The 24,627-nt window shown below is 41.5% G+C and overlaps 1 protein-coding gene across 1 annotated transcript in view; it reads right to left on the bottom strand.

The window, feature by feature from the left end:
- ALDH9A1 (aldehyde dehydrogenase 9 family member A1) overlaps positions 1 to 4,875 on the bottom strand; it is a 29,457-nt gene extending 24,582 nt beyond the window's left edge. Inside the window, exons 1-2 of the mRNA XM_059054391.2 lie at positions 4,442 to 4,875; positions 2,498 to 2,643 (exon numbers count right to left, since the gene is read on the bottom strand). Coding sequence (XP_058910374.1) covers positions 2,498 to 2,643; positions 4,442 to 4,622 — 327 coding nt within the window. The 5' untranslated portion in view covers positions 4,623 to 4,875. The remainder of the gene's footprint in view (positions 1 to 2,497; positions 2,644 to 4,441) is intronic.
- Positions 4,876 to 24,627: the final 19,752 nt, after the last annotated feature.

Raw genomic sequence — 24,627 nt, forward strand, 5'->3', positions numbered from 1 at the left:
GCAAAATAAAGACTTTCAGACTTATGAAACCTGAAAGAACATCTCCAGCAAACCTGTACTATAAAAAATGCTAAAGAAATTTCTTCAAGAAGAAAAAAAATATGGTAACAGATGGAAATTTGGGCCTACCCAAAGGAATGAAGAGCCCTAGAAATGCTAAAAATGTGGGAAAATAGCAAATATTTTTATCTTATAAAAAATGATTGTGGGGCTTCCCTGGTAGCACAGTGGTTGAGAATCTGCCTGCCGATGCAGGGGACACTGGTTCGTGCCCCGGTCCGGAAAGATCCCACATGCCGCGGAGCGGCTGAGCCCGTGAGCTATGGCTGCTGGGCCTGCACGTCCGGAGCCTGTGCTCCACAACGGGAGAGGCCACAGCAGTGAGAGGCCCACGTACCACCAAAAAAAAAAAAAAAAAAAAATTGTGCATAGTTTAAAAATGGAAGGGGCAAAGAACTGCAGATCACGATTAGCTAGAAAAATCACTAAGAGAAACAACTGAGAGCTATAACTGTAGGCTGTGGTCAGAAGGTGGGATTTGTTTAGTTATGGAATAATTTTGGGTAAAGGCAGATCCAGGATATGATCATCAGACAAGAGCTTTAGAGAAATATAGTAATATATTTTTGACTGTAATATATAAAAATATTACACAAGATATTAAAGAAAATGGAATGGGGAGTTTAAAGGAAAAGAAAATTAATATTAGATAGTCCATTTCGGAGCAAAAAAAAATTAGATATTATTCAGGATTTAAAAAGTAATTTTATAATGATAAAGGAGGCAGTTCTTAAGAAGATATTACAACCCAAATGTTTATGCACAAGGAAAACGTGAGAGACAATCAGAATAATAAATTATCAGCTTTGAGTTACCACTTTTAATCTATCAAATAAAAAATAAATTTTAGGGCTTCCCTGGTGGCGCAGTGGTTGAGAATCCGCCTGCCGATGCTGGAGACGTGGGTTTGTGCCCCGGTCTGGGAAGATCCCACATGCCGCGGAGCGGCTGGGCCCGTGAGCCATGGCCACTGAGCCTGCTCATCCGGAGCCTGTGCTCCGCAATGGGAGAGGCTACAACAGTGAGAGGCCCGCCTAGCACACAAAAAAATAAATAAATAAATAAAAAATAAAAAATAAATTTTAATAGCCGAAAATACCTTGTTGGGAGAAAATTCTCCAGGAATTTTTTTTTTTTTTTTTTTTTTGCAGTATGCAGGCCCCTAACTGTTGCGGCCTCTCCCACCACAGAGCACAGGCTCGGGACGCGCAAGCCCAGCAGCCATGGACCATGGGCCCAGCCGCTCCGCGGCATGTGGGATCCTCCTGGACCCGGGCATGAACCCGCATCCCCTGCATCGGTAGGCGGACTCTCAACCACTGCGCCACCAGGGAAGCCCACCAGGAATATTTTGACACTACTGCATGGTCCAGGCTTTCTGAGCAAAGGACACTAGCAAGCTGATTGAAAAACAAAGGCCTTAGAAGGCAGAGACAGGGTTTCCCAAAAGATAGAGGTCACTGGAGCAATGTGGAGATATAAAGCTCTCTACTCCTGTTCCTGGAGACATCTGCTTATATTCCAGTGTAATGAACCTAATGACACCTTCCCCCTTAATCCTGGAGATCTGCTTAATGAGTAACCTCTCTCCAGAGAAGAGAATGGGCAGATATGCAGCCCCCCTATAAGCTGAGTCTCATAATTTTAGGATTCCTCTCCTGTGGTGCAACCACTGCATGCAACAGGGTTAACATCTGCCTCTCACTGCATCACCCCATGGGGACTGGGACTCAGAAAACTAGTGCTAAAGTATTGCTCTGGGTACAGCATCTAGGTGCTATAATAAACCCTTTCCCCAGTCCAGAAAGCTTCATGTTTCTTGTCAGAATACACATATAACCTTGCAAGTAGGATAACTCTTAGACCCTCAGTTTCTGACATAACACACTGATAAGGAAAAAAAATCATCACAGTCCTACACTGAGAAATATCCCTGACTTATATTTTGGTGTATATCCTCTGAATTTCTAATTTTCTGTAATGACAATCTAGTACTTTTGCTCTTTAAGACTGTAAGAAGCTAAACTTTATTTCTTAAGAGGGGAACATCAATGAATCTATGAAATCTTCCAGGCAACTAAGGTATAAAATCAACCTGAAAAAAGTGAACTTAAGAGTCATCAGAGGAAAAAGTAAAAAGGAAACAAGTATACATAGTAAAATGAAAAGGAGACAAGCTACAAAGGATACATTATCACTCCAACAAAGAAGGAAAAGGAAACCTGCCGAGGGAGGTGTCACAAGGAGCCAAGAGCCAGAAGGAAATCACTGATGGAAAGCCAGTTGTACATACCAAGGTTAGGATATGGAAATGTCTTCCTACTTCATCAAAAAGGTATCACTTAATAGTGTATCAAGGTCTAACTGCAAAGCATCATAAAGAACTCACAGAACAGTGCAAGAGTACTTTTCTGGAAAACATTAAATTAAAACATACCCTTATTATCCTGGCAGCCTCCAAAAGGATTCGGCAACGTTCCATGCCAGATTTTTGACTCCATATTTTAAAGGCAGCCTTTGCATCTTGAACAGCTAAATTTACTTCCTTTTCTCCTGAACAAGTGAAAGTAGCTATCACTCGCCCTATAAATACAGGGAAAGTCAGTGTTATCTCAATTGGTTGCCACACATTTTAAATAAAGTATTGTGTATCCAATTTTCCTTTTATTGATCCTCTTCTTGTTTTTAAGTATGGTTTGATTTAGTGACCACCCTTATACCAGCAGCTGACCTTTTTAAGAATCTAATAAAAATTGCAGACTTCTGTCCAGAAAAATGTACTGAACCATATCACAGAATTATAGAGAGAACATGTCCCTTGCCTAGCACACCATGAACTTCAGGGTAAGAACCCCTGCCCTCCTCTATTTTACATTTGGGCTTGCTAACATTAACCTCCAATCAATTATTTCACAATGCTCCTTAACAATGTTTGAGAATCCCAGAGGTCTTACAAAATCAAAGTACTCCTTCTCCTGGGTTATGAACTCTGATTTTAAATCACTGGTTTATGTTCTATACAAGTCATATAATACTGATACTTGATGAATATGGTTAATAAACAATATCAAGAAAAGATACTCCTAAAAGCAAGAAAAATTTTTTCTCAAATATGGGGAAAAGACAAACAAACAGTCCCTCATTTTCTTATTTCAGTCTTATTCCCTATCCTGGGCAAAATATGAAATGATCAGTTTTTCTAGACCCAAATCCCAAGGGTTGTGATGACTCTACGAAAAAGAATTCTCTAAGATGTCAAGTCAGCAGTTTCTTTTCCCCTCCCACAAGAACACCCGGGACTCTGCTTTTTCCAGAGATTTCACAAACCTGCTATTTGTTACAAATTTGAATAGCCAACTGGTAAAGGCGGTGCTTACGGATCGCACACACTGTAGGCAATTAAAATAAAGAGCAATTTTTCTTTCTTTTGTATCAATATGGGAGTGGGGGTCAAGAGGCTGTTTCCTCCTACCTAAAGAAGAACCTGATGGTGTCTGTGGCCCCTTCCTGTTCTGACAAGTCGCTGCTCTGTGGTTTGGTGTAATTGGTCAAATGTAAATTCTCCAGTCTCTTGAAATCCAGTTTTATCCCTCTGGCTACATACCACTTGGTTTGCACAAACATTTTCATTTTTCTCCTCACAAATATTCCATAACACCCAGCAAAACAAACACAAAGCAAAACCAAAACAAAAAACTTCTTCCTCATTTGTTTTGTGATCTATGGAGCTCCCAGGGCAAACTGAGGGCTTGGCACAGTGCTGGGCACACATTAAACACAGGATAAAAGCAGGATTTTTTTCTTCCCCTTTCCCAGTTCTGGTTCATGTTCGGAAATATTTTAACACTAGGGGATGGCAACAAAATTCTCATTCACGCTAACTAAAAACCTCTGTGCGCGCTCCTCCATTTTGGCACAAGTGTTTCTTTTCACCCCGTCCTTCTAGAACTCCTCTGCTACGTGCACGGTTGAAGACATTACTGCAGTCCTAACCTTAAAATTTAATAATTAACGAATACTCCACCTCACCCACTGGGGTTTTGTGGACTCTCTGTTCAGGCCGTTGTAAAACTACCCATGACCCCATCGAGCAACTCACCAGCCTGTCCAGTTTCCTACGACCCCCTTCGTTTCCGGTCCACATGCTTTCGAGTTTGCACAGCACCGTTACAGCTACCTACATACACATACAACTTTATACTCTACCTGTGCCCAATAAACGTCTGCTGAATGCACTACATGAAGGTTCAGGGAGGTAGACTAGGTTCACCCCTGGGACGGGGGAGAGTCAATCCGCGCCCGACCCTCGCCCCTACCCCGGTCCCCGCCGCGTTCCCCGCCCCGCCGCCCCGGCCCTGCCGCCCGGTCTCCGTCCCACTACCGGTTGCTGGCTCGAAAGCCTTCTCGGTGCCGGAGGCGTCCACCGGATCCACGCGGGCCCCGCCGCGGTAATTGAGCGGCTGAGCCACGACGAAGGTGCCAGTGCTCATGGCGGCGACCAGAGCAGGCCGGAGAGTGTGGCGAAGCGGAGAGAACCCGACCGGACCCACTGGGAGGAACATGGAGGACGGGGTAGGTGTCTTGCCCTAGGTCAAGGGGAGGCGCGGAGGGGCGGGGGCCGCGGGGAGGCAGAGCTAGCTGCGGGCTGAGGGGCGTGGCGCCGCTGGACTAGAGTTAAGGGGTCTCCAGGAAAGGAGGCGGGCCTTCCGGGGCGGAGTTTGCGAGACCTTTGGGGGCCCTCGCTAGGCTCGTCCGCGGTCCAGGTCTGGCCATCTCGCTTAGATGAAAAGATGGGCGACACACCAAAGACTTACACACACGCACACGCATGCACGCTTTCTCTTTCTCTCTCTCTCCCTCCGTCTCTCTCTCTCTCTGTCTCTCTCTCATTTTCGCTTTCATCTTCCAGCTCAATATTTGAAACAAGAGTTATCAGGTACATCACTGCATGTAATCATCCCAGGATCTTACTCTCGATTTTTCCGTCTGAAGGAAGCGGAGGATTGGAGTGCTAGTAATTTTACTTTGGGGATTACTTCACTCTTAAGCCACCATTTCTTTATTTGTGTAATAATACTTTTAAAAAGTTTTTGCCTTTGTTGTACACCTGACACTAACACAACATTGTAAATCAACTATACTCCAATATAAAATAAAAATTCAATTAAATTTTTTTTTTAAATGTTATTGTAAAGACCAACGGGAGGACTGTCAAGAAAACATACGATATTTTGGAAAGTGCTGGGAGTGGGGGTGGTGGTGGGATGAATTGGGAGATTGGGATTGACATATATACACTAATATGTATAAAATAGATAACTAATAAGAGCCTGCTGTATAAAAAATAAATAAAATTCAAAAATTCAAAAACAATAAATGCAGTAAATAATTGTGAATAAATTAATACAAGTAAAAAAACATATTTTGATGTGAAACTGCTTTTTTTTTTAAACATCTTTATTGGAGTATAATTGCTTTACAATGTTGTGTTAGTTTCTACTGTATAACAAAGTGAATCAGCTATACATATACATATATCCCCATATCCCCTCCCTCTTGCGTCTCCCTCCCACGCTCCCTATCTCACCCCTCTAGGTGGTCACAAAGCACCAAGCTGATCTGAAACTTCTTTTTAAATTCAGAAAGATCTATGTAAATTCTATTAATGACAGCAGCACAAAGGGAAACCTAATAACAGGTTATAAAGAGCAAAATCCTCATGAAAAGGCCTGTGGAAAAAAGGCACTACCAAGGTCCCAGCAGCTGAGGGATCTTACACAAAAGCAGTCTTGTTCATTCTTCATACTGAACTCCCATGCATCTGCAGCAGAGAGTTTCATGAACAGAAATTAATTGCCAAAATGCACATTCCATTATTTCCAGCAGGTTTGTTACTCTTCTAGGGGCTGCAGTCTTGCTCAATGTTCTTTCCTTTACCTACCAGCACATTATTAGGGAGGGTGATTTTCAGGTTTGAAACAGAAATAAACTACACTGGTCAACTTTTCCAGAACTCTATGCCAATTTGTTAACCCCTGCAATGCTTCTGAAATTTGTAGGTCTTGGTCCTCAAGTGGAAATAGCAACATTCAAACTTAGAACACCTGGGGCCAAACTCAGCTACTACCTTTGTTTTGTTGTTGTTGTTTTGTTTGTTTGTTTTGCGGTACACAGGCCTCTCACTGTTGTGGCCTCTCCCGTTGCGGAGCACAGGCTCTGGACGCACAGGCCCAGCGGCCATGGCCCACGGGCCCAGCCGCTCCGCGGCATGTGGGATCCTCCCGGACCGGGGCACGAACCCGCGTCCCCTGCATCGGCAGATGGACTCTCAACCACTGCGCCACCAGGGAAGCCCACTACCTTTGTTTTTATTGGCCATTGGAAACAGAATTGAAACATATCATGAGTTGATAACCAGCAATGTAGATTTCCAGGATCACTGGATCAAAGATGGTCATTTGCGTGTACAGAGACCACAAGTCTCAAGGTTTCTACTTGGGGGGTACAATTCCTATTTATAATGTTCTGCCCCAACAAATGCATTTTGACCTGTCAGATCATGGTTCCTGATGTTTGTTTTAGACATATGGTCATGTTGTCTGTTGCTATAATTCATAGATTATAAAATGACAAAACTCCACCAAAATATTTAGCTCTTCCCCTTACCTATTGGTGCTTTTATTATTAGTGTTATTAACATATTGTTATTTGAAAAACCCAACATGTAGAGAGAGAGCTTTATAGATTGCAAAGCGCTTTCACATTTATCTCCTCACATAATGCTCATAATAACCTTGTAAAAGAAAAGGAGACTAGTACAGATTGAGTGAGGAGCTCATATAGGGCACTCTCATAAATATCTCAGTGGTAATTCAGCAAGTTAGGTTTTATCATCCTTTGTATAGATGAGGCAACTAGCTCAGAAAGGTTGTAGATCTTCCTGCCTGGAGGACCTGGGATGGGAATCCAGGTCTGTGCAAATCCAAAGCACATTTCTTCTCACTACACCAGGTCCGGATGTTGTCCCCATGAAGGTTGCCATCAAAATTCACTCTTAATTGGGTGGTCATTTATCAAAGAAAAGGGGGATTTTGAAACTCAGGAAGCTGGCCCTGGGGGAAAGATTTAAAGAACCTGTAAATTTCCGGGAGGAGCTTGTTAGCAATACTCCCAAAGCAGCTGAGAAGCCACAGAGGGTATTGGCCAGTTGAGATCTGGGTGAAAATGTCAAGAGACAGGCACACACCGAGTGAGAGGAGTGCACCTCCTGAGATGGATGCACTAGGGACGGCACAGGTGAAGGGATAAAGAGGAGTGGGAGGAGTGGAATCGTTGCTAAAGGAGGAGGAGAAGCTGAGAGAAACTGCGTACCTCACAATTTGCTTAAAGCCAAGCCTGGGTGCCACTAAAGCCGCCTCCATATCCAAATTTCCTTCCCCAGAGAACTGGAGGTGAAGAAGAAAAGCAACTATATCCTCTTCCCCCATCTCCAGGATTCCCAAAGAAGGGAGCCCTTGGGAACCCACTTGGGGTCCCTCACTCCCCTCTCACCCCCCCACCCCGTGTCATCCAGCTGCCAGGCTGTTGCTTTGTCTTAGTTTCATCATTAGCGGTACTCCAGGCTTTGATACATCCACCAGGAGGAAAAGAAAATGTCTTTAGGGAGAAGCCAGCTCTCACTCCATCTTCTAGAACTACATTAAAAATAAACACTCATACAACTTTTTTCCTGGATATAATAATACATCTATTACACTTTTCTTTCAGTGAGGAACCAGAAAACCATCCACACAAAAAGAGGAAAAAAATGATTCAGAATCCTTTTCCTGCCCATATTTACAGACACTTTCTCTTATAATAGTTTACAGATTTAATTCCATTTTAAGCCTTGAGAATGCACACATTCTTCACATATAGAATATAATTGTCTTGGGACTTCCCTGGTGGCACAGTGGTTAAGAATCCACCTGCCAGTTCAGGGGACATGGGTTTGATCCCTGGTCCGGGGAGATACCACATGCTGCGGAGCAACTAAGCCTGTGCACCAGAACTACTGAGCCTGCACTCTAGAGCCTTCGTGCCACAACTACTGAAGCCCACATACCTAGAGCCCATGCTCCACAATAAGAGAAGCCACCACAGTGAGAAGCCGGGGCACCGCAAGGAAGAGTAGCCCCTGCTCGCTGCAACTAAAAGAAAGCATGTGCGCACCGAGGACCCAACACAGCCAAAAATAAATTAACTTAAAAAAAAAAAGAATATAATTGTCTTACTCAAGATCTAATAGGTTCCTGATCTATGCACCTTGACGCTAGGATTAGGTTTGTAATGAATATTTGTTGAATAAACAAATGAACAGTAATTCAGTCAGAGGTGTTGCAAATCTGGACTTTGACATCATCACCCTGATAAGAATGTTCCAGGATGCCAGTTAGTTATCTCTACTTGGAAAATCCAGTCTTTTCCATTTTCAACGTATTTTTCATGCTGTAATAGTCATATGTTCAAAAAATAGGTCGAATTTGCAAATATCAGGTAGTATGAAACAGAATTTGTGAAAGTGGTCTTAAAAAAGGCACTGTACAATTGTTGTCATTATAATCATAATGCATTCATAGTTTGCAGTGACTTTTTGTTTTGTTTTGTTTAATGAAAATCAGTCATTGACTTTGAAATTTGTTCTTGGAGCTAATAACCCCAGAATATGAAAGATCATGGATCTTACAGAAAAATTTAGAACCCATCTGTCTCTGAGAGAGCAGAGTTATATTGGAATTATTTCAACTCTTTTACGTGTATATGATATATCATTGGTTGTATTAGTGTTTTTTTCTAAAACATAATAGAACTTTGATTATTTGCATGGGTATAATATGTAGTCAGTTACAAACAAACTTTTGCTCCGGACGCGCAGGCTCAGCGGCCATGGCTCACGGGCCCAGCCACTCGGCGGCATGTGGGATCTTCCCGTACCGGGGCACGAACCCGTGTCCCCTGCATCGGCAGGCGGCCTCTCAACCACTGCACCACCAGGGAAGCCCAAAAAATAAGCTTTAAAAGCTTAAACAAGGACCTCTCTATAATATTTTTCCAATTTCTTGAGTCTATAGTATTTTAAAATAAATAGTTTTACAAATTAAAAAGGAACACATGCTCACTATAGAAAAATCTTTAGAGATTTTTTTAAAGAAAATTAAAGCAATTATTTCACCACCTAGAAATAATGTTAATAGCTAACCACCTATTAAATACTATCATACTTTACTGTTTTACTTTGTATTATCTCATTTATTCCTCAAAATGACACTATACAGCAGGAACTATTATCCCCATTTTACAAGTGAGGAAACTGAGATTTGGCAAAACTGAGTAATTTGTCAGATGTCAGATAGTAAGATAGACAGTAAGAATGAATGAATCTGTCATTGGCTTAGTTGTTTTCTTAGGACAGAATCCTAGTTAGACCTAGGTGTATGATTGTTTTTAAACCTTTTGATACCAATTTGCAGGAATCCATTGTTAAAGCTAGAGGTATAGTTTACAATAAAATGCATTCATTTTTAAAAAATATTTATTTAATTTATTTTGGCTGTGCCAGGTCTTAGTTGCAGCACGTGGGATCTTTGTTGTGCAATGTGGGCTTCTTAGTTGAGGCATGCAGACTTCTCAGTTGCAGCATGCAAACTCTTAATTGTGGCATGCATGTGGAATCTAGTTCCCCAACCAGGGATCAAACCCAGGCCCCCCGGCATTGGGAGCAGGAGTCTTACCCACTGGACCCCCAGGGAAGTCCCAAAATACATTCATTTTAAAGGGACAGTTCAATGAGTTCTGACAAAGGTATTCACTCATGTAACCATCACCTCACTCAAGATATGTGGGCAGTTTATTTTTTATTATATGAGTGTGTAAATATTAGTTGCCACTGAGTCAATGGTAATAAGTGGCCAATTTAATTACATTTGCTTTCTTTATAACTTTTTATTTTTCCTGGAGTTCATAATTGCTTCTAATTTCCATTTGTTTAGTTTTCTGTGAACACTTGACCAAGTCCTTCCACACCCTCTAGCAGCTCTGTAAAACCATGCTCCATACAATTTCTACATGGTCAGATCTATTAGAGAATGTGTTTTAGTCCCCTGAAGATATCTGTGTTGAAGCCTTCTGACCTCATCTACTCTGCCCTGGTTGCTCTCTCAACCTGCTGCCCAGCTATTGCCCTGGGACTTCCCTTGCTGTCATCTTAAGCATTCATTCCCTTTGCCTCTGCCCTGTGGTCTCCTCTGCTTCCTGCCTACCATGTCTTCTTCTTTCTTGGTGTATTCCTTATTTTAACAAAGACATTTTCTAGTAGTAACTTCTTGAGAAAGGATATAAGGGAGGTAAATTTTTGGAAATTGCCTGATTGAAAAAGGGTCATTCTCACCTCCTGCATGATTGATGATCTAGGTGGGATCAGGTAAGTACAGAATTCTAAGTTGAAAATAATTTTCATTTAGAATTTTGAAGGCAACACACCTATCATCTTCTAGTTTACAACATTACTGTTGAGAAGTCTGATATGTGTAGGCAGTTTTTCACCTGCCTTTCCAACAAGCAATTTTTGAGGACCAGTTCTGCACAAGGTATTGAATTAGATGTGAGAGTATACAGGGCTGAATAAGCCTCACACATAGTAAGAAGTTTAAATAGCTGTTTGTGAAGCCAGTTACCAAGATGGCCTCAAATATTCCCTGCTTCATGGTATTCTCACTTTTGTGTACTCTCCTCTCAAACTACACCAGGGTTGGTCTCTGTGACCAGTAGAAAATGGCAGAAGTAGTCACTTCAGGGGTTAAGTTATAAAGGATACTGTGGCTTTCCTCTTGGACACTCTCTCTCTCTGATCACTTGTTCTGGGGGATGTCAGCTGACATGTTGTGAGGCTGCTGTGGAGTGGCCCTCATGGTGAGGAACTGAGGCCTATTTTGAACAGCTATGCTGGTCAGGTTGGGAGCACACCTGTCAGCCCTAGTCTTCGGATGATGCTAGTTCCAGCCAACAGCTTGACTACAACCTCATGAGTGACACTGAGCCAGCACCACCCAGATAAGCTACTCCTGGATTCCTGACCCTCAGAAACCAACTGAAATAAAAATGTTTATTGTTGTCAGCTGCTACTCAAGCTTGGAGTAATTTTTTTATGCAGCAATAGATAACAAATACACTACTGAATTAACTGAGGTAGTTATGGTTCTCTGCCTCCGCAAAAATTTACAGCCTTGGCTTTTGTACAGGGTAAATACATTTAAGAATAGCTTATTTCAACCTTGATATATGTCACTGTCCTCTAGAAATCCTCTTCAAGAGTCCTATTCATCTGTTCATTTAACAGAATTTTACTGTGTGCTAGGCATGAAGTTAATGGTGATGAATAAACAAACATGGGGACTTCCCTGATGGTGCAGTGGTTAAGAATCCACCTGCCAATGCAAGGGACATGAGTTCGATCCTTGGTCCAGGAAGATCCCACATGCTGCGGAGCAATTAAGCCCGTGTGCCACAACTACTGAGCCTGTGCGCCTAGAGCCCGTGCTCCACAACAAGAGAAGCCATCGCAAACAGAAGCCCGCACACCGCAACGAAGAGTAGCCCCCGCTTGCCGCAGCTAGAGAAAGCCCGAGCACAGCAACACCCAACGCAGCCAAAAATAAAAAATAAATAAAAAGAGTGATATCCCTTAAAAAATGATCTTTATGCTCATGAGCTAAGATTTAAGAGAGTAAGATAGAGAATAAGCAGATAAATAAATATGCAATCACAAATTTGAAAAATGCTGTGACATTTGTGTAGGTAAATGAACAGAAACGCCTGGCAGAGGAGGTGACGACTAAGCTGAAATTGGAAGGAAAAGAAGAAATTAGGCAAGGAAAGTGTTGAGGGCAGAGCATTCCTGACAGAGAGGACTGAATGCATGAAAGTTCAGATGGAGAAGAGCTAGGCATGGTCTAGAAACTACTGATGACTCGGGGTGACTGAAGTGTTGCTGTGATGGATGAGAGTGGCTCAAGGCAAAGCTGGAGGATCGGCATCCGGCCACAGAAAGGAGTCTGGATTTTATCCTAAGAGAAACAGGACAGTTGTCAAAGGTGTTAAGCAGGAGAGTGACCTGATCGAGCATACACTTTTAAAAGCTCACCCTGCCTGCTCTGTGAATAATGGATTGGAGGGAGGGAGCAACCAGGAAGGCAGAAGAAGGACCCAATTAGGAAAGGTTTTTGCAGCCATCTACTCAAGAGATGATGGCATCTGGACAGACTGGAGTAGTAGGGCAGTGGATGAATCCAAGATATATTTTAAAAGTAGAAATGATAAGACTTGATAATGAATTGGATCATTCTTCCATCAAGGATCTACGATTAGCAGCACTCCCCTGCCAATATTCAAATAAGCTCTTAAGGTCCATCTGTAGGAAAATGTAGAGTAGTCAAGCTTCCAAGACTCCAGACACATCCAAATGAGGCCCAGCATATGGCAGTCTGCCTTTCTTTAAAAAAAAAAAAAGTTCTGGATTATGATTTATGTTAGAAATTGTCCAAAGTACTTTGGTTACACCTTGCAAAAGAAAAACAAGAAACCAGATTTGAAATTTCAAACATCAGACATTTCAGTGGAATTTTTATAGTGTTGTAGAAAAAATAAGTTTTTAAGCTAGGATTCATTTTTCAGTTTGACCTGAAGTCATTAACAATAGGTACTACATATAAATGATCAATATCTCCTATCTGGCCATATTAGTCTTCAATTATCTAATACACATCTCCCAAACCTTGATCTCCATACAGATACTAAGGTTTACATTTCAAATAGGTAACACAGACTTTGAAAAGAGAGTCCTTTTTTTTTTTTCACTTTGCAATAGCAGGAAAGCACAACAGAAAAATCTATTCCACATGATAAACAACAGAGAACAGTTAAATTAATCTCACCATGATTGGTCAGAAAGTAGGTTCTCTGTTTACTGCTGAATTAATTAGGTTTCATATTTGGTTGCATTATCAAAGGCAAACATAGCAGATGCTTATAGAAGAAATAAATTTTTTTCTCCATCATACAACATGCTGAGCAGCACAGGAATAATATGGTGGCCCTGAAGTGTTAGGGACTCAGGCACCCTCTGTCTCATTGCTCTGATACTCTCACATGTTAATTTCTCCAAGTTCCTTCAAAGGCCATTCTCACTTAACTTCTCATAGAAGAGCTTCTGACATACCGAGACTTAGCTACCATCTTGTATATCATAACAAGTATCCCAGGCAATTCTAATGCCAGGTAATTCTGACGTAGTCCTTGGACCACACTCAGAATGACTAAGCATTGTTTCCCAAATTATGACTCTCAGAACACTGATTTTGCAAGATGCTCCTTATAAAAAAGGATTCTACTTAATATATCCTTCTCCTGGAAATTAGCAATAATTATTAGCACATTTAGAGCTCAAGTAAGTGCTGCAGTAAAGAAATCTGTTCAAAACAGGTGAGGGAGATTAGAAGTACAAACTTCCAGTTACAAAATAAATGAGTCACGGGGATGTAATATACAGCATAGGGAATATTGTCAATAATATTGTGAAAACTTTACATCAGTCTTATAGTGATGATCAGTTTGTAATGTATAGATGTATCGAATCACTATGTTATATACCTGAAGCTAATATTGTAAGTCATTTATACTTCAATAAAAAATAATAGCAATGAAAGAAAGAAATCTGTTCAATGTTGTAACCCATGATTTCCCAATCTTATCTGAATGCAGCACACTGTTTTTTCAAGTTATTCCAGTTAAATACTGGAATATGTTGTTTTAGAGTCAAGCTGGGAGATGAGACTGTTAAAGTTTATCAGTTAAGGAATCTTGAGTATCCTTAAATTGAGCAATTTCAGTTGAACAATTAGAAGAAACTGGACTATAAATTACAGAATGAACCAGAGGTCGCGTGGACACAGAGAATGTACAACTATACTTTCAAGAAGTATACGAAAGGAAGAAAAGTTCAGTACTGTCTCAGGAAGAGAAAAGGAGCCAGGAAGAGAGAGAGCTTGCAAATCCAAGAGAAAGAAGGAACAACTGATGGAAAATTCCAAAGGAAGTAAAAAAGGGGTGGGACAAAGAGAGTAAGTAAAGACATGAAGAGAAGTAATGCTACGGGTTTTTTCCTCAAAAAAAAAAAAAAAAAGAAAGATAAAGATGTGGAAGAGCAGGTTTGGTGGGGGTATAGGAGTGGTAGAGTTGGGAGGTTAACAGGGTGTGTTCACATGAGATTTCTATGTTCAAGATTTCAGAGTTTTAGGTGGTAATTAAATCAATTCACGGGTATGAATTGTTGGAGAGAACTGGAGGGGAAGGTTGCTGCAGTAAAGGATATCTAGGAATTGTAAAGCTAATAAACAGGAGATATGACATAGTGAAAACAATAATAGCTACCATTAAATCCTGGCTTTGTCTCTTGAACAAGTTGCTCAACCTACTCAGTGTGTTTCTTTTTTTGTTTTGTTTTTGTTTGTTTCATTTTGTTTTGTTTTTGTGGCCACACTGCACAGCATGCTAGATCTAGGCTCCCGAACCAGGGATCAAACACATGCCCCCTGCAGTGGAAGTGCAGAGTCTTAACCACTGGACTGCCAGGGAAGTCCCTATGTTCCTTATTTTTTAAGAAAAGGGGGAAATAATAACTATCTGGTAGGAGCAATGTGAGAAGACAACATACATGAAGTATCTGGCACAGTGAATTTAAAAAGCAGTAGCTATTATTATTGGATTGGTTCGCTCTGAGGATTTTATAGATGCCTGGAATGATGGCAGAAAAATGATTTTTAAAAGATCAGAATAGGCCAGATGATGAAGTCCTCCATGAAACTGAGGAACTGACTTGTAAGTTGCTAAGGGGATGATCAGGAGCTGAGAGATTGCTGAGAGGGTAGATCTTAAGAGTTCTCATCACATACACATACACACATACAGATACAGAGAGAGAGAGAGAGAGAGAAATAGTAACTACGTGAGATATGTGAGGAGATGCATATGTAAATTAGCTTGATTATTTCACAATGCATACTTAAAACATCAAGTCGTACACCTTAAATGTATACAGTTTTTCTTTGTCAATTATACCTCGATGAAGATGAGGGGGAAAAAAGACTTGAGAGAACCCAGAGAATGTTGAGTCCCTGACTATGGTACTTTCTGATTCACTGTCCTCCATGTCCTCATTTGAAGTGGCTGTTCAGACTTCTGCTTCCAATGATGATTGAATAACTGGGGTCAGATTCATCTTCCTGCCTCAAACAACTAGAAGACTGGGCAAAATATAGGCAACAACAATTTACAGACATTGGACAACAGGTAACATAGGACAGTGATCTCTGCAAGTGAGCTCTTCAAATTTCCCAGCTCTCTACCTTAAAAGAGTTTCCAGGCCATAGTGCAAGAGAGGAAACCCAAAGATAGTCCAGCCATGTTCCTGTATGAAGGAGACATAATTCAGAGTAGCTAGAAAGGAAGGAGCTGTGCAAAGAGAGAGCTTTGGAGAGCTGCAGGGAGTCCCTGATCTGAAGGCTGACGACTGATCTACAGTACTCAGTAATGAGGAAACTACCCAGGGCCAAGGGAAAACCCACCAGAAAGGAGGAGACAGAAAAATCCCTTGAGCTCATATAGGATTGGAAATTGGTTTTGTTCCCACCAGCCAGAGTGGAAAGACCTTATACCATAGGGCATTGTGTAGGGTCCTTGGAAGGATATTGCCTCAATAGTGGGACCAAATTAGCCCTAGGCTAGTGGTTGCTCTGGGATTGACAGAACAAAGCTTAAAGCAAGCCTCAAAAAGATCAAATCAATTTCAAGTAACTCATCTGTGTCCCAGAACAAAACCCCCCAAATATTTAAAGGAATACAGTAAAGTCCAGCACCTAACAAAGTAAAATTCACAATGTCCAATGTCCAAAAGCCAATTAAAAATTATCGGGCATATTAAGAACCTGAAGGAATATCAGTCAAAAGAAAGACCCAGAAATCACACAAGTGATAGAACTATTAGATATGGATGTTAAAATAGTTATTATAAATGTATAACATATGCTTAAGAAGGAAAACATGAACATGATGAGAAGGAAAATGGAAGATATATGTATGAAAAACATAATATCTGAATATTGAAAATATACTGTGTGGGATTAACAGATTAGATACTGCAGAAGAAAAGATTAATGGAATTGAAGACAGCAGAAGAAACTCCAAAATGAAACACACAGAAAAAAAAGACTGAAAAATACAATGAACAGAGCTTTAGTGGGCTATAAGGCAATTATCTAGTGACCAGACATATATATAACTGGATTCTCAGAAAGTGGGGGGATTAGGAGGTGGAGAGAAAAAATATTTGAAGAAATAATGGTCAACATTTTTCTAAATTTCATGAAAATAATAAATTTTCCAATCCAAGAAGTTCAATGAATCTCAAACAGAAGAAACATTAAGGAAACTAAATCAAAACACATCCTAGGGCTTCCCTGGTGGCACAGTGGTTGAGAATCTGCCTGCTAGTGCAGGGGACACGGGTTCGAGCCTTGGTCTGGGAAGATCCCTCATGCCGCGGAGCAACTAGGCCCGTGAGCCACAGCTACTGAGCCTGCGCATCTGGAGCCTGCGCTCCGCAAAAAGAGAGGCTGCAATAGTGAGAGGCCCACGCACTGCGATGAAGAGTGGCCCCCCCTTGCCACAACTAGAGAAATCCCTCGCACAGAAACGAAGACCCAACACAGCCAAAAATAAATAAATAAACAAATGTGGGGTTTAAAAGAAAAAAGAATATTATTTATTTAAAAAAACACACATCCTAATCAAAATGCTAGGAACCTGTGATAAATAGAAATTTTAAAGTGGGTGCTAAGGAGTCCTTCTTCGAGGACTATTTGGCTTTTGCAGCCTGATTTTGCAATCTGAGAGTCCAGGATTTGTTTTATTTTAACAAAACTTTTTTTAGGCCAGGCTTCCTATGGCTTCTTCAGGAATACTCTCACTTCACAAACTTACAAGGCTTTTAATCTATATGCTTCTATTCAGTTCTATGTGCCAGGGGAGACACTCAGAGTTCTTTTCTAGACAGAGTCCTTAACCTGTTTCAGCACTTTGCTTCCTTGCCCCAAGCTTCTCCTTCTCAATAGTGGTAGTTGCCTTGAAAACACCTGAAACAATTGGGCAAGATTGAAATAAGCTCTTTGTCTGACTGAGATGTCTTAATGAGAGGTCTCTAAGCAGCAAGTCTCATCTCTTGCTATTTATGGTATTGAAGTAGTTGGCTTATTAATATCTACAACATCCCAAATTTCTGAGCTCTTTATTCCCTTCTTCTACCTGCAAACCAGTAGATTCTGGTCTGAGTGCATCTCTTGCTTGTAATACCTAGATGAAAACAGTAAGCAGCACTACAAATAATAAATGCTGGAGAGGGTATGGAGAAAAAGGAAACTTCCTACACTGTTGTTAAGAATGTAAATTGGTACAGCCACTATGGAGAACAGCATGGAGGTTCCTTAAAAAACTAAAAATAGAGCTACCATATGAACCAACAATCCCACTCCTGGGCATATATCTGGAGGAAATTATAATATCAAAAGATACATGCACCCCAATGTTCATAGCAGCACTATTTACAATAGCCAGGACACGGAAGCAACCTAGATGTCCATCAACAGAGGGCTGGATAAAGAAGATGTGGTACATATATACAATGGAATATTATTCAGCCATAAAAAAGAGTGAAATAATGCCATGTGCAGCAACATGAATGGACCTAGAGATTATTACACTAAGTGAAGTAAGCCAAACAAAGACAAATATCATATGATATCACTCATATGTGGAATCTAAAAAAAACAAAAACAAAACAAAAGAGGGAATTCCCTGGCAGTCCAGTGGTTAGGACTCCCTGCTTCCACTGCAGGGGGCCTGGGTAAGATCCCACAAGCCCTGAGGCATGGCCAAAAAAAAGATGCAAATGAACTTATATACAAAACAGAAATAGACCCACAGACATAACAAATTTATGGTTACCAAAGGGGAAAGTGGGGGAGGGATAAATTAGGAGTTTGGGATTAACATTAACACACTATTATATATAAAACAGATAACCAACCAGGATCTACTGTAGAGCACAGGGAACTCTACTCAATATTTTGTAATAATCTATAAGGGAAAAGAATCTGAAAAAAATATGTATATATATATATATGTATAACTGAATCACTGTATTTGTACACCTGAAACTAACACAACATTGTAAATCAACCATACTTCAATAAAAAAAAATTTTTTTTAAACAGCAGGCAGCAGCCAACTCATACGTTCTGGCTCATTCCAACCACATTCCCTCGCACGACTGGAACAATAGGGATTGTGTCTGCCTTTCAAGTTACCACAGCATCAGTTCTACCAAACGTTTTGCCATGGCAGAAGAGGAGATGCCATCTTTTCAGCCAGTGATACCAGTTCCTAACCTCCTGCTATGCTTCCGCTAAGCCAATGTCTTTCTATTCTAGTCTACATTTTTTAGCTGCACAGGTGCAGCTTGTGGGATTTTAGTTCCCCGACCAGGGATCAAACCCGGGACCTCGGCAGTGAGAGCGAGGACTCCTAACCACTGGACCCCCCAGGGAATTCCCTAGGTGTTTTTATTTATTTTATTTATATATATATTTTTTGCGGTACGCGGGCCTCTCACTGTTGTGGCCTCTCCCGTTGGGGAACGCAGGTTTCGGACACGCAGGCTCAGCGGCCATGGCTCACGGGCCCAGCTGCTCTGCGGCATGTGGGATCTTCCCGGACTGGGGCACGAACCCGTGTCCCCTGCATGGGTAGGCGGACTCTCAACCACTGCGCCACCAGGGAAGCCCTAGGTGTTTATTTTAAATAGCACTCCACTTCAAGGTACCAATTTTTCTATTAGTCAGGGTATGTTAAATTAGTTTATGAAACAGATCCAAAATGTAAGAGCTTGAACACGAAAGAAATTTATTTACAACTTACCTAACAGTCCAGGGGCATCTAGGTTAGGATGTTTAAGATCTGTGAGGCCAGGGGTGGGGAGGAGGGGACTTGGCTCCCTATAGGTACAGGAGGACCCGGGATGCCATCTTCAACACACGGTTTCTGAGGATGCCCTCTGTGTCACCCTGCCAGTCATCCAGGAAAGACAAAGAGCAAGGAGGTATAATGGGTCAGGCATGGAAGTTGCTCATATCACTTCTCTTCTCACACCAGTGGAGAGAATTCAGCTGCATGGCCACACCAAGCTGCAACTCATCATCGGTTAACTAGGAGAGTGAAGTATGAATTTGTGGAGCCAGCTACCCACCCCCACTACAGATATTCTATTAGTCAGTGTTCTCCAGAGAAGCAGAATCCATAGGATATATTTATATAGACAGAGAGAATGAGAGAGAGAGTGATCTTAAGGAATTGGCTTATGTGAGTTGCGGGGGGATTGCTGGCAATTCTGAAGTCCTTAGGGCAGGCTGGCAGGCTGGAAGTTCAGGTGAGAGTTGAGGTGGTTGGCTTCCCTGGTGGCACAGTGGTTGAGCGGCTGGGCCCATGAGCCATGGAGCTTGTGCTCTGCAACTGGAGAGGCCACAACGGTGAGAGGCCTGCGTACCCCCCAAACAAACAAACAAACAAAAAGAGTTGAGGTGGCATAAATAGTAATGGAAAAGGATATGAAACTGAGTGTTTGTATATGTATAACTGAGTCACTTTGCTGTACAGCAGAAACTAACACAACATTCTACATCAACTATACTACAATAAAAATAAATTTAAAAAAAGAAGAGTTGATGTGGCTATCTTGAAACCAAATTCCACAGGGCAGTAAGCTGGAAACTTGGGCAAGATATCTGTGTTGTTGTCTTGAGGAAAATTCCCTCTTATCTGGAAAACCTCACTCTTTGCATTTAAGGCCTTCAACTGCTTGGATGAGGCTCCAGTTACATCATGGAGGATCATCCGCTTTCCTCAAAGTCTACTGATCATGAACTCTTATCACATCTAAAAAGTACCTGCACGGCAACATCTAGGTGCTGTTTGTCCAAACAACTGGGCATCATAGCCAGGCCAAGCTGACACATAAAATAAACCATCATAGACATCTAAGTATTAACTGTAGTTATTTTGGAATAGGCAGTGAAGGTGAGGCAGGAGGACAGTATAGGGGAGGGAGGCATAGATTTTTGTTATTTTTATATCTTCATAAATATTTGTTTCTTTACCATGTGTATATATTACTTTCTTTTTTAAAAAAAACTATTGTTTTTAAGAAGGGAGATAAGATGTTATGGACTGATGATATAAGTCTGAAAAGAAGACACGCTTTTTGAAAAACTGAGGATCGGGCAATGGGTAGCTAAACGCATGTCATCTCCACCTCTTGGTCCTCAGATAGGAGTGTCAGGGAAACAGCAGTCTCTGCTCAGGAGGGTTGTGAATTACCATGTATTACCAGATGCATTTATGTAATTATATGTATACTTCCCTCATGAGAAAGCCAGGTTTTTAGTTACGGGGGCTGGAGTATTCTATGATGAAATTGAGGCTGTGGTAAAGTCTAAGCAAAGAGCGGGGCAGCAGAGGATTTGGTGTAGAGGAAAGGGGAAGCAGGAGGAAGAAGGGCTTGGCTGGATGGAGATGGGCCACAAGAGGACAGACAGTGGTGGGGCGGCCAGTAGGATAAGGGGAACCCTTCCAGGTCCACCTGCTCTCTTACTCTCATAATGTTTTAGGATGGTTGCCAAGTCAAGGAAGAAACAAACCTTTTGTGGGTTTTGTTGTTGCTGTTATTGTTTTTTCTTGGACAGACATTGAGAGGTTTGAGGAGTGGCAGGAGAGTCCAAGAGGGGAAAAAGGTAATAGTACCTGTCATACATTTATGGGTTCGGTGCCTTCATGCTAAACCATAGGGAGCCTCCCATTGGCCCTACTGGAGTAGCCATTCTAGAATCCTCTAAGTGTGCAGTCTACTCTGCCTGCTTCCCTTTTGCTGTACAGTGGCCAAGTGGCTCCAAGAACACAGCACCTCATTACCCTGGAGAGCCTGCAGGACCAAGTCTCACTACTAGGTGGCACACACACAAAAACTGTAGGTTAACTGACGGAAGGATAAAAATTAAACTAGAAAAATCAAACCCACATAGCAAAGAAGGAATTCAAGAATTAGGTCTACAGATTCAAATATCTATTGTGTTTTTTGAAATTTTGACTACCAAGTGGCCTTTTCCGGTGCCCCCAAACTTGAGGCTGGATGCTTGGTCATGATGGAAAGAAATATCTCTGCACCAGGTGGCAGCAAATAGCAAGATACAAAATAAGAGAGGCTGACGGCCCATCTAGAGTCAGGTTACTCCCTCATGCAGCCCAATTCTATCTTGAATGGCCCCTCTGAATCATTATCCATACCCCTTAATATTTGTATGCCACCCAAAGCCATTTCTCCCTTTTCCCAGGCTTAACAGATCCTGGATTTTTTCCACAGTGTTTAACTCCCTCGCCACATAACTAGGGTAAATCATGAGTAGACGAAACCAACCAGGGTTGTCTTATTCCCCTTGACATTGATGGGCTTGAGGATGAGCGTGTGACCCAGATCCAGCCAATGGGCACTGGAGAGGCTGGGCATCTTCTGGGAAAAGATTTCCCAGCTCTTAAAAAAAGCCCCAATATGAAAGTTGGACAGCTGCATGTAAATCAATAAAGTTGGAACACACCCTCACACCATGCATAAAAATAAACTCAAAATGGCTTAAAGACTTAAACGTAAGACATGACACCATAAAACTCCTAGAAGAGAGCATAGGCAAAACATTCTCTGACATAAATTATACCAATGTTTTCTTAGCTCCGTCTCCCAAGGCAATAGAAATAAAAACAAAAATAAACAAATGGGACCTAATCAAACCTACAAGCTTTCACACAGCAAAGGAAACCATAAAAAGTAATAATAATATTTTAAAAAGCCTACAGAATGGGAGAAAATATTTGCAAATGATGCAACTGACAAGGGCTTAATCACCAAAATATACAACAGCTCATACAACTCAACAACAGAAAAACAAACAACCCAACTGAAAGATGGGCAGGAGATCTTAATAGACATTTGTCCAAAGAAGACATGTCCAAAGAAGATGAAAAGATGCTCAACGTCACTAATTATTAGAGAAATGCAAATCAAAACTGCAATGAGGTAACACCTCACACTGGTCAGAATGGCCATCATCAAAATGTCTACAAATAACAAATGCTGGAGAGAGTGTTGAGAAAAGGGAACCCTCCTGTACTGTTGGTGGGAATGCAAGTTGGTGCAGTCACTATGGAAAACAGCATGGAGGTTCCCTAAAAAACTAAAAATAGAACTAGCATATGATCCAGCAATCCCACTTCTGGGCATATGCCTGGACAAAACTATAATTCAAAAAGACACATGCACCCCTATGTTCATTGCAGCACTATTCACAATAGCCAAGACATGGAAACAACCTAAATGTCCATTGACAGATGAACGGATGAAGAAGATGTGGTACACATATATATAATGGAATACTACTCAGCCATAAAAAAGAATGAAACATTGCCATTTGCAGCAACATGGATGCAGCTAGAGATTATAAGCGAAGTAAGTCAGAAAGAGAAAGAAAAATACCATATGATATCACTTATATGTGGAATCTAAAATATGGCAGAAATGAACCTGTCTACAAAACAGAAACAGACTCACAGACATAAAGAACATACTTGTGGTTGCCAAGGGGGAGGGGGAGGGAGAAGGATGGACCAGGAATTTGGGGTTAGTAGATGCAAACTATTATATTTAGAATAGATAAACAACAAGGTCCTACTGTATAGCACAGGGAACTATATCCAATCTCCTGGGATAAACCATAATGGAAAAGAATATGAAAAAAGAATATATATATATATATATATATATATATATATATAGTGTATAACTGAGTCACTTTGCTGTACAGCAGAAATTAGCACAACATTGTAAATCAACTATACTTCAATTAAAAAAATAGAGGGACTTCCCTTGTGCTCCAGCTGTTAAGAGTCCACGCTCCAAAGGCAGGGGGCCCGGGTTCGATCCCTGTTCGGGGAACTAGATCCTGCACGCATGCCACAACTAAGACCTGGTGCAGCCATGAATACATAAATAGTTTTTAAAAAGTATTTTAAAAGTTAAAAAAATAGAGAATTTTTTTTTAAAAGCTCCAATATAATAAGAGCCTTCATTCTTTTTCCCAACACTATGAAAAATAGGTTTGTCTAAGCAAGGAAGAGGTTCATCAGAAAGTCAGGGAAAGGGGAGAAAGGGTATCTTTTTTGCTCCGTGGTTGGGGGTTGGGGGAGCAGTGAAAACGGGGCGATACTCCTAGGAGTGTGTAAGCTGCCGTGAAGGCCACATGCAGCTTCAGAGCTGAGCCTCAGCCGTGGCTGTGGCCCTCTTCCCACTCTCTCCTCTTCTGTTTCCCAATTCTCCTCAGGTGGGTAGGGGGAGAGGATGCTGAAAGGGCCCCCTGCAGCCTCAGTACCGGTGCGGAGGAAGCTGAGGAGTGGCCAGCCCCACAGAGCTCCTCTTGCCCCTCCCCTGTTCTAGTTGCTTCTAAGGTGCACAGTGTGGAGAGACTCAGCCATGTGGCTCCAGGTAATCCATGGGCCCAAATGCCACACATGAGCCCAGCCTCTTACTTAAGCCTTTAACCAAATCCAAGTGACTCTCATCTAAAAATAACAGTTCTCTTTCACCCTACCCATGTGTCTGTCTAGCTGCAGACCTGTATCTCTCCTTCCTCAGAACCAGCCTGATAGGAAAACAGTACACCTGCTATCTCTACTCCTTCAACTCACATGCACTCCCCAATCCACTGTCATCTCTGCCACTCTACTGAAGCTGCTTTGGATAAGGTGTTAATAAGCTCCATCCTGCCAAATCCAATGGATGCTCTTCTAACTTTTTCATACTGACTTTTTTGTGTGGCATTTGACACTATTAACCACTCATTCATTTGTTCAGTAAATGTTCATTAAGCCTCTACCATACACCAGGCGTTGTTCTAGGTTCTGAAGATATATTCGTGAGTAAAACAGTCCCAAGTCCCTGTCTTCATGAAGCATCTATTCTGGTGGGAAAAGATAGGCAATAAAGTAAATTAATAAGAAAATTATATGGTACATCAGAATGTGTTAGGAGAAAGCGTTATGATACATCAGAAGGTGTTATGGAGAAAAGTAAAGCAAGAAAAATGATAGAGTGCTAGAATAATCTGAATGTAGAGTGTTTTAAATAATGGGTCAGAGAAGGACTTACTGAGATGATCGTTGAGCCAAGATCTGAAGAAGGTGATGAAGAGATCCATGCAGAAATCTAGGGGGAAGACTTTTTCAGGCAGAGGGGAAAGTAAGTGCAAAGGCCCTGAGGTAGTGTGCTTAGTGTACTGAGAACAACCTGTAAATCCCTGTGTCACCATCAGAGTGAATGACAGAGAG

This window comes from Kogia breviceps, chromosome 1 (genome assembly GCF_026419965.1).
Source record: "Kogia breviceps isolate mKogBre1 chromosome 1, mKogBre1 haplotype 1, whole genome shotgun sequence".
NCBI classification, from domain to species: domain Eukaryota; kingdom Metazoa; phylum Chordata; class Mammalia; order Artiodactyla; family Physeteridae; genus Kogia; species Kogia breviceps.